This window comes from Sceloporus undulatus, chromosome 2 (genome assembly GCF_019175285.1).
Source record: "Sceloporus undulatus isolate JIND9_A2432 ecotype Alabama chromosome 2, SceUnd_v1.1, whole genome shotgun sequence".
NCBI lineage: Eukaryota > Metazoa > Chordata > Lepidosauria > Squamata > Phrynosomatidae > Sceloporus > Sceloporus undulatus.
Window position 1 is genome coordinate 248,452,913 of NC_056523.1, and position 15,040 is coordinate 248,467,952.

The 15,040-nt window shown below is 40.5% G+C and overlaps 1 protein-coding gene across 5 annotated transcripts in view; it reads left to right on the forward strand.

Moving 5' to 3' along the window:
* Positions 1-15,040, forward strand: part of TLE4 (TLE family member 4, transcriptional corepressor) — a 161,890-nt gene that overhangs the window by 84,631 nt on the left and 62,219 nt on the right. For 3 of the 5 annotated variants that reach the window (XM_042450335.1, XM_042450331.1, XM_042450333.1), the window contains 2 exons: positions 870-1,074; positions 2,693-2,709. In XM_042450335.1, the coding sequence (XP_042306269.1) occupies positions 870-1,074; positions 2,693-2,709 (222 nt within the window). The remainder of the gene's footprint in view (positions 1-869; positions 1,075-2,692; positions 2,710-15,040) is intronic. The other 2 variants (XM_042450332.1, XM_042450334.1) reach the window with 1 other exon arrangement.

Below are 15,040 nucleotides of genomic sequence, written 5' to 3' on the forward strand. Positions count from 1 at the left end.
AGCGCAGTTACTGGTGCATGCATCACAGTCCCACTCAAATAAACCTGTCACAACACAGAGTCAGCAGCTAGAGAAGAGTACAAGGGCAGGCCTCTAGCTTTTCATTCGAGCATCACTAAACGTGCACAGAGTGCCCAATTATTTCAGCATTATTGAGCAAGCCTACAGGAGGACCCAAGCTTTGCTACATTAGATTTTCTTTAGTAATTTGCTCAAGTACCGCTGAGGACACTTAAAGGACTTAAAACGGTGGCTGCAACCAGTTTCCTTTTCTGGATTGTTAATTCAGGTTTTCCTCTTTCAAATTAACTCTCAGTACATGCTGTGTGGCAGCTCTGGGAGAACAGTTTAACGCTAATTTTCTCAATTTTCAGCTTTTCTTAAAGAAAAAGAAAAGAAACAAAACTTTATTACTGCTTACATGTTTTGCTTAGACATGCATATCTCTGTGTAACTGCTCTTGCATATACAGTGTCGGGGGTGTGTGGGGCAGGGTCTTTTGGACATTGCTATTGAAAAATGGTTTAATAAAGTTCAATAATGGTGCAGCCCCCTGCCAGTTTTTACCCAAAACAAAGGTCTTGATTCTGGCAATGTCTGTTAAAATGTTTTTTCCAAGCAATAAATGATTGTGCTATTCAGCCATGAGAAACCCTTGCATTCATCATATGTTCTCCTTGCTTTTACTGAGGTACTGTACATTTTAAAATGAAACCAAAAATCTGAGAGATTAATTTGTAGCAAAGTAGGGCCATTGATTGGTTGACAGCCCTTGAAAGTACACAGACACAATGCAGCGCACAGCTAACCACGCTTTGAAGCTCTCTTTCTTGGAACAAATTCAATATCTGTGTCTTAATTTTTCACAGCAGCAGCAACTCCAGGCTCAGCATTTATCACATGGACACGGTCTCCCAGTGCCTCTCACTCCACATCCTTCAGGATTGCAGCCACCAGCCATCCCATCCATTGGCAGCAGCGCTGGCCTTTTAGCCTTGTCGAGTGCCCTTGGGGGACAGTCCCATCTTCCAATCAAAGATGAAAAGAAACATCACGATAACGATCACCAAAGAGGTAGGAGATAGTTTGTTGGATTCAGAGCAAGTTCCTCTTGCTTTGCAAGTACATGACTTATCTATTCAGGTGGTGCAGGTAGCTGTAAATTTTATGGGCTTTGAAGAGACACCACTAGCAATTTCAAATTCATGGGTCACACTCAATATGGATCTCCCTCTCTGAATATATTGTGCCATACTACTACTACTACTGCTTCTACTCATTTTTTCTTCTTCTACTTTCATGTACGTATGTGACGCCTTTCTCCCACTATAGGGACTTGAAGCAGCTACCCACAAATTTAAAACAGTACAATTTAAAAACAATACAAACACATTTAAAAAGTATCAGTATAAAATTTAAAAAAACAATTAAAGTTAAAACAATAATACATTAAATATTGAAATGTATTTTAAAACTGCATAGAGACTTTACTCTGACTTGCACAACATTTAAAGGTTAGTCCTCATCAATTTAAAAAGCCTGACAACACAAAAACATTTTCACCTGCAGGGATGAGGCCATCTTAACATCTCTAGGGAGGGAGAGCAGGGATCGGGCCATCTTGGCCTCTTTAGGGAGGGAATTCCAGAGCCTGGGAGCAGCTACCAAGAAAGCCTGTTCCTTTGTCCCCACTAAACAGGCCTGTGAAGGTGGTGGGAAAGAGAGAAAGACCTCTCCTGATGATCCTAGTGTTATAATGAACTCATAAAAGAGATACAGTCCTTCAGATAACCCAGACCCAAGCTGTATAGGGCTTTATAGGTCAAAACCAGCACTTTGAATTGTGCCTGGAAGCAGACTGGCAGCCAGTGCTGCTTTTGCAACAAGAGAGTTGTGTGTTTCCTGTAGCCACCTCAAGTTAACAATCTGGCTGCAACTCTTTGTGCCAACTGAAGTTTCTGAACATTTTTCAAAGGCAGCCTAATGCAGAGTGCATTACAGTAGTCCAAGGAATGTAAGCAAGGCATGGACATGGTGGCCAGATCTGACTACTCCAGGAATGGGTGCAGTTGCCGCACTAGCTTTAACTGTACAGACTGTGTTTACTGCTGAAACCTAGACCTCCAGTCTCAGAGCTGAATCCAGGAGTACCCTCAAACTGCAAACCTTTTTTTTTAGGGGAAGTGTACCCCCATCCAACACAGACTGTATTCCCTATTTCTATACCACCTCTTTTTCTTTAAATTATTTCTTTCCTAGACGTATGTGCCATTTTCCTTTGCCCATGTGCTTCTGTCTTATTTCCCTAATCTAATGCCTAAATGTAAACAAGTTTGAAGCACTTCTTCCATCCTTATCTTTGTCTTCCCTCTCTCCCTCTCTATTTTTTTCCTCCATTGTTGTTACTCTACACACGTTCTGCAAAAAGTGGTGGACCATAAACAGGTCCAGTCTGTGACCCATTGTTTGATGGTCTGTGCAGAGTTTTCTAGAAATAAATAGTTATAAATTAATAGGTGGAAATGTATCAATCTGTCACATTAGGTGGAAAAAAGTGCTGGTCCTCTACATCAGATAGCCTGAGAAGCTCTGCTCTAAATTTGTATAATAATATATTCTCTCTCTCTCTCTCCCCCCCCCCCTCTCTCTCTCTCCTGCTTCCCTCATGTTGCTGCTAATGTTCTGCATGAAGACAGGGACTCCATAAAGGTAAGACTCCATTTTGCATGAGGAAGAAGTAGCTTTAAAATAATTGCAATGCATTATAGTGCATTATATTATAATGAACTGAAATGTTGCATTTAAAACTAGATGGTATTGATTAGCACTTCTCCACTGTTAGGTGGCATGTGAAAAAGCTCTTAGATATGTTCTGATAGACACAGAGCTTCTCCCAGGATGGAAGAATTTTCATTCAATGAGTGTGGAGTTTGTAAGTCTTCACATATTTTGTTCTCTTGATCTCATGAGTTCTTATATGCTGTAAATACTACTTCTGTTCGCCTGAGCTGACAAATTTCAAGAGTGAACAAAGTTGTGAGAGGCTGATTTTTCATATATTGGAACTTTTCTGGAAATTTCATGAAGGTGTTTTGTACCCAACTCAATTTTCTGCACCAAAAAGGTGGGGCGGGATGAAAATGTGTGTGTGTTCTTTCCTCTTCTGTCAGGGGTGATAAGTCACAATTATTTTTCCCCCCAGTGGAGCATCTCAGTGTGGAGACTAGCACATGGGGGGAAATCAGGGATTCAAAAGGGATTTTTCTGGCAAAGTCGCTTTATCGCAGTGAATATTTTCAGATGGTGTCTCAATCAGAGAGGACTTATACTGGGAAGAACTAGGAATGCTCCAGCAACATTCTCCATGAATGGTTTGTTGCTAGAGCATTCCTGGTTCTTCCCGGGATAAGTCCTCACAGATTTCAACTTTGCCAGGAGTATGCCTTTTACTTCCGGCTTCCCACACCCACCCACCCCATGTGATAGTCTCCTGTGTGAAAAAATACCTTTTCATTATCAAGGGTGAGGAAAACTTCGAATACTTTGAAGCAATTCTGTGTGTTTTCATGAAACATAAGGAGCCCTTTCTGATACTGTAGTAAGTGCGGAGTAATTTCCATGGAAGGTATTAGGAAATTTGGCCATGTGGTGCTCCCACAACAGAGAGCAGGAGTGGCTTATACAAACCCCACAGCTCCCAGTGTGTTAATGGAATTCCTACTGGAATTTGGATGATCCATGTTGAATTTCCCACTGAGTCATGAAGCTCATTGACTTAGTGCAACCACTTTCCCACAGCATGGCCCACAGATTGTTGTGATGACGGAGGGGAGCCATACGCATCACAATGGAAGAAAAGTGGAAGATACTAATAAAAAATGTACTCTCTCAACACCACGTAAAATAATAAAATATCAACAGCTTCAGGATAATCTTTCTGCTAGTGAGTAATATTTAGGTACATTTTCTTGTTGGCTGATTTTTGACAGTAAACATGTTGTTCTCCCCCAAAATTTAGAAGGAATTAATTTTTTTAAAAAATGGAGATGAATTGATATGCATAACTCTCTACAAAAGACATTATTTTCTAGGGGAGACAACAATCATGGGATTTCCCCTGCTTCAATCAGCTCTTTATTCCAGGGAGCATGCTGCAGGCAAATGTGCTTAAGCTAGGAAAGACTGTGGGTTTACCTAGAAATAATAGTTGGATCTGCCACGAGATTAGCAATAACAAAGGAAAATGCAATCCTGATCCTGAAACATCAACACAACACATCTTACAAAATCTTTTTGCTTTCAGGAGATGCTCAGGTTTTATTAGACATCGGGAGATCTTTCTGAACCTGAGGGCAGCCATTTATAGTGCCTGTTCACTTATTGTATGTACTTCATGCATAGTGTGTACTATTAAAGGATCATTTTCAGTTTACTATGGAGCATGTGATAGTATGCCACAAACAGATAGAGATAAGATACTGTCAGATGGACCAACCAATTCAGGAAAAGAGCAATATGATATCTAAGAGCTGTCACTTCTGCTGATCCAACAAACAGGATTTAGGGTGCTATTCAGCCATCTGATTTTGGGTTGCTATTCATTATTGCCAGTCCAGTCCATTATATAACATCTCTCTTCTATGATAGAACACCTTTCACTCATTAAATTGCAAACAGAGAGGCTGTTCTGGTGTGTTAGATTTGAAACTAGGTAGACATTCTGGGTGAGGTGGATCTGTGCCAATTTTGTCCATCCCATAGCAACATAAGCTGGGGAGAGAGGATTGCAGCCATCTGTAAGAAGTCCATCTCTCTCACAAAGAGACCAGTTGGCTCAGGTGCTATGTTTGAGTGTTCGTACCTTCTGTTGTGCTAGAAACAGAGTAGGGATTCATAGATGTTCTGACCATCCCATTCTCTTTGTGCAGTAGCTAAGTAGACTCTGGCATCATTTTGGAAAATAGCTAAATGGTTGTTCTGGAGCACAAGTGATTGGAGTAGAACATGTCACTGCTGAACATTTTTAATGTTCTGGAGAATTTTAGCATTCATCCTTCATAACATCATTTTAAAGAACCAGTTCATAGCTGCTCCTAACCTGATGTTCTCAACTGAGTGAAAATTAGGGAATAGATTAGGAACAGTTTTTTTAAATGAACCAGTTTCATGATCAGATTACATCTTAGTCATATTTACTTAGACTGCAACCACAAACATATAGGTATACATATGTGACCCCAAATGCCCAGGCAAGCTTCACATGTGCCCCTCAGGGAGTCATATATATGTACATCTCTTTAGCACTCCTAAAATCTAGCAGCAGCGTTGCAATTTTTCAATGCCAGCCGAAAATGTGTTTTTCCCCCTTTTAACTGAGCTTCTTTGTGATATTATATTTCCTTTCTACCTAAACTATTGTGAAAAATGTATTTGTCACACTTAGGGTACACTGCCCTGAATGTATTTGTCACACTTATGGTACACTGCCCTGAAGAATGAATAGAAACTTATAAATTCTTGTAATAATAAATGCATAAGCAAGGCTTACATATTTGATGTGGATTGTGTTCAGAGTGCTGCTAGAATATCAGTGTTGTTTGAATACAGGGCCACTGCTATTACTGTGGAACTTCATTATTTTGTGTTGGTAGGCCCTGCACAGTCTTCCACACAGAGAACACTGTGCTGTACATGGTGTATGATGTTTGCCAAATCCAATTGTAAATAAATGTGGTGAGGAGCTTGAACAATAGGAAAGTCTATACACAGTAACATGTTGAACAGTGCTTGAAGCTGCCTTGAACTCTTTGAGGTTCACTATAGTTTAATGGTTGACATGCTAGATTAGAGCTAAGAAAGTCCAGGCTTAAATCCTCATTCATTTATAAAACTTGCTGGTTAAACTTTGGACTAATCACTGTCTCTCAGCATCACCTACCTCACAGGGTTGTTGAGAAGACAAAAAATGTGGTGGGGTGAAGAGGAACCACAGCTTTCTTGATCTCCTTGGGATGGGCTATAAATGTAAAAACTATAGCCTCAAGGTATTTTGATTGGTAAAATTCTGGTTATTTTTGGAATTCTAGATTCATGTTTTTTTGCCTACTGTGGTGAGGGGAAATAGCAAGTCCATATTGGTGGCCAGACAATCAGTGTCACTGTTGCCTTTGCAACTCTGTCATAAAAAGGAAATAATCTCCAGGTGAATCTTTATCCCAACCCTCTTTTGGTACTGTTCACAGGTTTGTCATGCTGCAGAAGAGTGCAGTTGACCTTGTTCTCATCAGTTTTGCAGCTACCTTCAAGATTCTTAGTATCTGCAAACTGACAAGAGCTGTCAGTTTTCCAAATGCAGTAATTGTCAGTAAGCACAGTGTTGGTAGTAGAAGTGCCCTTCTATAGATTAAAGAAATTGGCAGTACACATGGTTCAGATATTGAGGTCTAGAATCCTGCCAGAAAGAAGGAAAGAAAGCCTAATCAACTCTACAGAGGTAAAATTCCATCCTTCTGTGCAAAGGTACTCACATCAACTAATAAGTTTATTCAAAAATAGCAACAACAACAAAAACAAAACAGAAATAAGGCAAACATATTTTTAAATTTTCAGTCTCTGAAAATTAATGCCAGTTTATTATTTTTTCCATTCATTTTTAGTATCAAAATATTGGATTTAATACATCTTGAATGTTAGTGTTTGCCTCTTCCCATATGTGCTCAGTAGCTTAGCTACTGAGACCCTACTTTGAGCAGAGTCTAAAGTTAATAAAGAGCAGGAGTTTTTCTGTGGTGATCCCCTTATTAAGGACCTCCAGGGAAACTTGCTAGGCTTCCTCTGTTGTAGAATTCAGGAATCTGTAAAATGCATTTTAAAAAATGAAGGAAACTTTGGGATAATGAATTAACCTGTTCTACCCTTACCATGTGGCTGTTGCAAATCATTTACATTTCTTGTGCATTAAACAGGCTTTAATATACAGTGAGCCCTCGTTATCTGTTGGACTTTGGTTCCAGGACATGATGTGGATACAAAAATCCATGGATACTCAAGTCCCATTAAATAGTGTCCCTTACATAAAATAGCAGAATCAACGTTTGCTTTTTGGAATATATTTCTTCTTTTTGGTCTCTGAGAAAAACAAAATTACCTAATAAAAATTATATGTGCTCCTTTTCAACTTCCCATGGAGATATATATTAGAGAGAGAGAGAGAATCAGTATACTGGCAATTTGGGACTTCCCAAAAATTGCAGCCTTCAGCCAAATATGGTGGCCGTACAGAAGCTTAATAAATCTCCTACGTTTTCCTCATGCTTCAAGCTGCAAAATTATTGAGCAATGGGTGATCCAGATGCATGGCTGGATGCCTGGCTGTGGTTTAAGTGAATCATGAGGTGTGTGGGCTTGGCACAAAGAGTGGTTTATAGTGGAGATAACCCTACCTTTGTTGGTGTGCTTTTTCATAAACATATCTACTAGATTGCATTAGTAAAATACCAAACCTCTCAGCTTGTTAAAATAAACTACTATCATTGCTTCTTGTTTTAGTGACCAGTCACTGACAATTTATGGTTAGACATGGTTTGGAATTTCCTTATCAACCTAAGAATGGCATCTTAACAAACCTCAGGTGTACTGTGTGTATAAACCATCTTGTCTGCTGGCCAGCATTGCTTTAAAACACACACACACACACACACAGAGAGGGGGGGGAGGGGGAGAGGGAGAGGGGGGAAAGGGCAATAGAGATTAACCGATGAGGTGTATCATTGTTCAGCAGAGGGGAGTAATTCACCTGCAATTATTTTGGGTTGATCTTTTTTTTCTGAGTCATTAGGTAGGCATCTGGAGCAACAGCGTGCAAGAGGAAACACTTTTTGGTACTGATTTATTAGATGGTGATAGCTATAAATAAATGTTTGTCTTGTCCAGTCTCCCCAAGTTGCAAGTGGGATTGTGTCAGCACCTAGGGCTTGTTGCCAGCTTTGCAAGGTGAAATAGTTTGCTAATTTCCTTAAATGTTATCTGTGGTGCCCAGAGTAGCGGTTAGTTGCTTGTTCTATTGATCTGCCCTCTCTTAAGTGGCTCCTGGTTAAGAAAGCCTTTTTATGATTGTCTGCTGTGTGACTTGAGATGATTTTTTAGCAGCCACAATGTGCCAGTTGCCAGCAGCTGGAGACTGTGTGCTTGTATGAAATAATTTATTCATGCAAGATAATGCTCCTTAACATTTAACAGGTAATGAACGTGACATAAATTTCCTCCTTGCTTTTAATTTTTCCCTTTCCTCTTCTAATGTGCAAACAGGCAGCTCTGGTGCTCTAAATAATAAGTAATTTTTGGCCATCTGTCAAAAGGAAATTTCAATACAAATTTAAATTAATGGTGCCTGAAATTTTTTATAGCTCCTCTAAAAGCCTCTAATGTGCAGAAAATTCTGAATCTGCTGGTAGTAATTAGTGTAGCATGTAATGAGGATGTGGGCAACATTATGCAGCCCCAGTGTAACGTTTTGATATGGTAGCAAAAGTTTGATTTATACAAGGTTGTGGCTGGGTTTAATTGTGAGAGACGCTTTCAAGTGTTTTCTTGACGATACAGATTATTAAACAGGGCAGATTTTAGAATAGCTCATAAAATGTAAATTTAGGTGTTGCTGTAAGAATGAGATAATTAAGGTAACCTCCTTTAGTGGCACGAGGAGGAAAGAAATGTGTCTGATTGTATTTTCATTACTATATTTTTGAAAAGCTTCACTACAACCATTCTCTGTGTTATAGAGGTTGTCATTCAGATTTTCGAATCCTTCTTTCACGGTTACTGTGGTCCTGGATCACTATCAACCTCCCTGCCCCATAATTCTCCCCAGTGTAAAGAATTCACTAGACCTAGAGAGCTAGATCAGTGCAGGTAAATGCATCCGTAGGCCTGAAGTGGTGAGCATCAGTGAGAAAATGGTGCAATATTTCCCTTACGTAATTGGAAAAAATGCATCTAAACTCCTCCCCCCACCTTAGAAATCAAGATGGATCTATGAAACCTCAAATGGGCTGACTTCAAGAGTTAGCTTTTTTTGCACTTGAATAGCCCTTGTGTAATCTGTACTGCGTTGCTTGCTGAAATTATGTGTTTCTTTCCGGGTGATATCTGATGAAAGGGGGTAATGGTAATTCAGGCTGCAATTGTAAGCACACTTTTTAGAGAGTAAACAGCAGTGGGCTTTACTGTCTTTAATAGAGCCAGGCATGATTACATGTTAACAGTTGTCCCGACATTGGTCAGTTACATAAAGATACATCACATGAGCAACAGAATCACCGTCTCACTACTAGTCTGGCTGTGTAACTTCCTTCCTGTGTTCTCAACATCCACATCTTCAGTAAGGAAGTCTACACCAATAGATCTTTACAAGTTCTGGAATCCTATGCAAGACTGGACAACATGTGGATGGAATGTGTGACTTCAACAAGACCTCCACAGATGAGCCCTCTGTATATGTCTGACATACGCATGAGACTAAAGCAGACATTCTTACAGGTGAAAGTATGTGAATTGTTGATTTCCCTGTAAATTTTGGCTTCAGACTCCAGATCTTTGGCTTCAGATGTTCTAAGCGCAGTGTAGATAATAAGATATCTTTCAACATCTGTGGCGAAGGTGCAGTTTGACATTCTCTGTGACACAAGTAGCTTTTGCTTTAATACTTTGATTCTGTTGTTCCCTGTTCCTTAATGACAATTGTATAAATTGTGTCTGTGGAAATGAGTGTTGAAGTTTGTGTTAGCAGAGGGATACAGGCAAATTTTTGTTGTAGGGATGCTAAAACTGGGGAAATTTTGTTTGTAAAACTTCCCCTCTTGCCTCCATGGCAAATCCTGCTGTAAAGACAGAATAACTCTTGCTTTAATGAAACAGTGGTCCAAAACACAATGCAGAAATAATCCCATTTGAGACTGCTTTTACTGCCCTGGGTCAGTGCTTGCGAATTCTGGGAACTGTAGTTTTGTGAGATGTTTAGCCTTCTCTGTCAGAGAGCTCTGGTGCCCTCAGTAAACTACGATTCCCAGAATTCCCTAGCACTCAACCAGTGCAGTGTTTTGGCATATAAATTATAAATTGAGTAGAACTAGTCTAGATGGGGAACGACCTGCTGGACAAGTTCTGACATATTACCACCTTGGAAATCTTTAAGAAGGCCATTAAGACGGATCTCTTCTGGCAGGCCTTTCCAAACTAGAACACCCCCGCTGACCTGCCTCCCTCTCTCTCTCCCTTATCCTCCATCCTTATTTTTGCCGTATTCCGGACTTCACTTGGAATTTTTGATCTCATTTTAGTGTAGACATATTAATGCTTTTAACTTTCTATGATTTAATCCTTTTTTAGAGTTTGATCATGTTTTTATGTTTGGGGGGAGGATTGGGGATCTTGGAATTTTAATGCATTTCTTTTTAACTGTATGTTTTTTACCGTTGTAATCCACTTGGATTCCCTGAGATTAAGTGAAATATAAATTATCATCATCATCATCATCATCATATTTATTTGTATCCTTCCTTCCTCCCAGAATTGGGAGTCACGGTCAGTTTACAGTCTAAAAGAGCAATACTATTAAAAACATGCAAAAGTGAAAATTAAAATACAGTTAAACTAATCACATTATTAAAATATCTCAGATCTTTTGTAAAAAGAATATAATGCAATTAAAAAGCTATTTAAAACAGTTTGGCTTGAAACAATACATCTCCAGTCTGTTCTTCAAAAACTTTCCACATTAAAAGTCTGTCGGGATATAAAGGGTTTTGCCTGCCAATAGAAGGACAGCACAGAGTGAGCCGTTTTGGCCTCCCTAGGAAAGAAGTGCTAAAGTCTAGGGCAGGGGTAGGCAACCTGCGGCCCGCGGGCCGGATGCAGCCCGGTGAGGCCTTGGGACCGGTCTCAGCCCGGTCCTGCCGCCGATTACCACCGGGGCCTTTGGCCTCTCGCGCGCAGGGGCAAGGGGGGCAATTGTCTATAGACGCCTCAGAAACATGCATTTATATTAACATTTTTTAAAAAAATCAGCAAATTTTTTTGCGTGTCCTCCACTTTTTTTTAAAAAAGTGTCCACCATTTGAAAATGTTGTCCTACATTTGTCCCGGTTTATTTATTTATTTAAATTCTAAAAAAATATTTAATTATTTATTTTTTGGCTTCGGCCCCCCAGTTGTCTGAGGGACAGCAACCCGGCCCCTGGCTCAAAACGGTTGCCTACCCCTGGTCTAGGGGCAGTCACCAAGAAGACACACTCTCGTGTCCCCACCAACTGTTCTTGTGAAAGAGCCTCTCAAGATGATCTCATCTATTCATGATTTTATTCATTAATATCCCACCTTCCCCCAAAAAACTGGGGCTATAGGCAGTTTACCCTGTATGCACTCCAAAGTAAAACATAGGGAAAATTTAGATATGTATTTTAAAGTAATGTCTACTTTGACCCTCCCAGAATTCCAACTGATGGAACCTAAAAGTAGCAAGTGGCTATTTCCACCCCAACTTGGAAGTTGATAGGACTTCAGAGTAGCCTTCCCAGGATCACTTTTTAGAAAGAGCTTGTGTGACTTACCTTTTGTTTCACATGAGTACATTTCCCCAGGGTTCCATGTTTTGATTTTTTTTGATAGAATGAAAAGAGGAAATAAGGTGAACTCACTATAGTGCTTATTAGGAACCTTTATAGTTACCAGCTGGTGGGCTTAGAAGCTGTGGGGGAATGTAACAGGTGCTCTAATTCGAGAAAATGTGTTATAATGGGTTGTGAAGCAGATGAATAAATATATTTGGGGCAGAGTTGGTCCTCAGGTGGTAGAACATGAATAGACTGATGTGACTTGATGAGACAGACTTGCTTGTTTGCAATCACTTCTAGTAACTGCTGAGGCGAAACAAATATTAATTAACAGGGCCATGCTTCTTGTCTTAGTCTGTCTTAAGTGGATGATTTTGTTTTGTTTTTTTCTTTATAATACCATTTCTTATTCTTGGGTCATGAACATTTTATGCATATACATTTGCATATTTAAATTGTGAAATCAACCTTGCATTCTAGTAAAGGCCTTCTGATGTACTTTCCTTTCCCATTCCAGCTCACACCCTCAGTCAGATCTTTATTTTTCTATAATTGGTCTACACTTACTATGTTTCCTTTCTAATGTAGCCATTTTGTATATTTTAATTCATCGTGGAACACTCATTTAAGAATAACAGCATGCATTCTTGTTTCGAGGGGAAAAATTCTTCTGCCTATCCTCATATGCTTAGTTTACGAGATCTTTGGCTGTTTAATGATTTAGAGAAACTTGAATCTTCTTTTTCCAGATGTTCTAGTTACCCAGGAGGCACAATTTTTACATGGTTATAAGTTCCAATGTTGAACAGGCCTGTCAGATGTATTCAATGAGAACAGAATGTGATGTTTGCCATAAGGGACTGAGGTATAAAGTGAATTTGTGTTTGAGCTGTTTTATTCTAAACCCGGGATGAGCAAAGAGTGACCCTTCTGCTGTTGTTGGACTGCAACTCCTATCATCCCTAACCAGGGATGTTAAGAATTGCAGTCAAGTGTTTGCTCACTCCTGCTTTAAACCATGTGAGCTCACATCATTCAGTAGCCCTGTAAAGCAAGATGACAGATAGCATAAATCTAGGATAATCTATTACTTCATATGCTGTCTTTCCATATGCAAGAAATACATTTTGTAGAGAGAGGCAGTCAGTCAAATGAGCTACTATCTACAGTTTGAAGTTATGCAGATCAAACCACAGTGAATCACCTTTGTAAAAACTAGGCATATGAATTGTTGAATAAAATAGGCTGCTGGTGGTTGTTTGAAATGTCGAAGGTTTGGTCCAATTCCAACTTCCCCAATCTTCTAATCCAATCCATTGATCTCTAGTATATTTCAGAGGAGGAAAAGGCAGTGAGGAATTGTTGAACAAGGTGATTTGAGATTTTCTAAGCTGTCATACGTTTTACTATAACAATTAGCTTTTATGTGATGGTATTAAGAGGTGCCAGGTTGCAGCTTGAGACCCAATCACCGTGTGATGGAGTGAGCACTATAGTTGTACAGGTAAGCAACTTGTCCTCCTTCTGGTTCCCTTACGCACTACACTGTAGTGTAGTTGCAGCACTGTAATTCCTCTTTAACTGTCATGGTAACATTCTATGGAATACTGGGATTTTCAATTTAGAATTCTTAGTCAGAGAGCTCCAATATTATTATTTAACCTGGGAGGGAGTGAAAAGGCAGACCCAACACCATCAAGGCTAGCCTGACGAAGAAGAGCCCTCCTTCCAGTCCATCCAACATCATCCAGCCTGGAAGGGAGGGAAAAAGGCAGGCCCTACTCCATCTGGGCTAGCCAGAGGAAGAAGAAAGATCCTCCCTCCAGTCCATCTGCCATGGTCCAGGCCCTCAGAGGGTGAGAAGAAACACTGGGCTTGATCCCCATCCCCACCACTATTCCCTTCTCCTTTTGTATCATGTCTTTTTAGATTGTAAGCCTGAGGGCAGGGAACCATCTGAATAACTATCTGTAAGCCATTCAGAGAGCCTTTAGGCCTAAAGAGTGGGGTATAAATACCATAAATAAATAAATGCCTCTACAAATGCTAGGATTCCATAGGATGCTACCATGAAGGTTAATGTGGAATCATAATGCTGTATTTGTGTAATGTGAAAGGGTCCCTAAATTTAAGAATAACTTGACTGTTGGGGAAAGTGAAACTACCAAATGCAACCATTTAAATTTTTTATTGAAGATGAGTTTTGGTCACCTCTCTGCTGCCAAATTTTGAAACTGATCAGCTTTAAGTTAATTATCAATGTTTTTAAAAGCTACAGCAGGTTTTTTTTTAATCTGGAACCACATCAGGCTAATAAATTATAATATTCTACATAGAAAATATTTCAGGAATGTGATATTAAAACATATAAACTATCTCATGCTAATATGTTCAATCCATTACTTCCTGTGAGGACCCCTGGGTGGTATGTGTAAGGTTTTCTTGCCTTTTAATAAAATTCTTGCAATAATACTTTGGGACAGGTTGAGTGAGGGATTATGGCATGTCCAAGGCAGACCAGCTTGATTCATGCCTGGATGTATGTATAAGTGGTGAATTCCTCCTGCTCCTACTCACTATGCCAGACAATAATGGCAAGAAAAGTTTTACACTAAAAGTGTGTCAAAAAGAGCAACATACTAGCATTTAATAGATCCATTGAGGTTGGCAATTGCAATTACTCTCTGATTTATTTAGAGGCATAAAGTTCTGAAATGCTGTTCCTGGAAATACTGTGGGGCTAAAGATAGGGTTGCCATGTCCCGCCCCCCCAGGCGGGACAATCCTGCTTTTGAACCAGGTGGGGGCGCCCCATCCCGGTTCGTTCCTGGACCCGGGTTTGCCCTGGGTCCGCTGCCGTGGCTGGCGCCTATGGCAGCGACTGCGCTGGCCGTTGCGTGCGGCCGCTCCAGTGGGCGTTGCGCTGCGCCATATGCTGTGCGTTGCCGTTGCTGCAGCCACCACTGACGCGGCGTTTGCCGCCCATCGGCACCTTCCTAGCCCTGCGCACTCTTGCAGGGTTGCGTGCAGGGCTAAGTAGGAGGAGTTTCTCATCCTGGGGCTGGCTGTCCAATGGCTGCTGGCACAGGGCAGGGCTGTTGGAGCTCCAGTCTGCCCCCATTGGCCGGCCAGCCTCAAGAGGAGGAGCTCCTCCTCTATTTGCTCCCCACGTGGGCCGGCCAGGGTCCGGTGAGGAGGAGGAGGACGAGGAGGAAGGAAGGAGGAGGAGGAGGAAGAGGATTTTCATTCCATTTGTACAGGTCTGCTTTGTTTTAACAATGATAGTGGTGGTGATGGTGGTGGTGGTGGTGGTGGTGGTGATGATGATGATGATGATGATGATGATGATGATGATATCAGCCAGCTTCTGAGGCATGCACTCACTTTTTCTGAAGGCGAGACAGTGTGACTTTCCAAAGTGCATTTCTGTG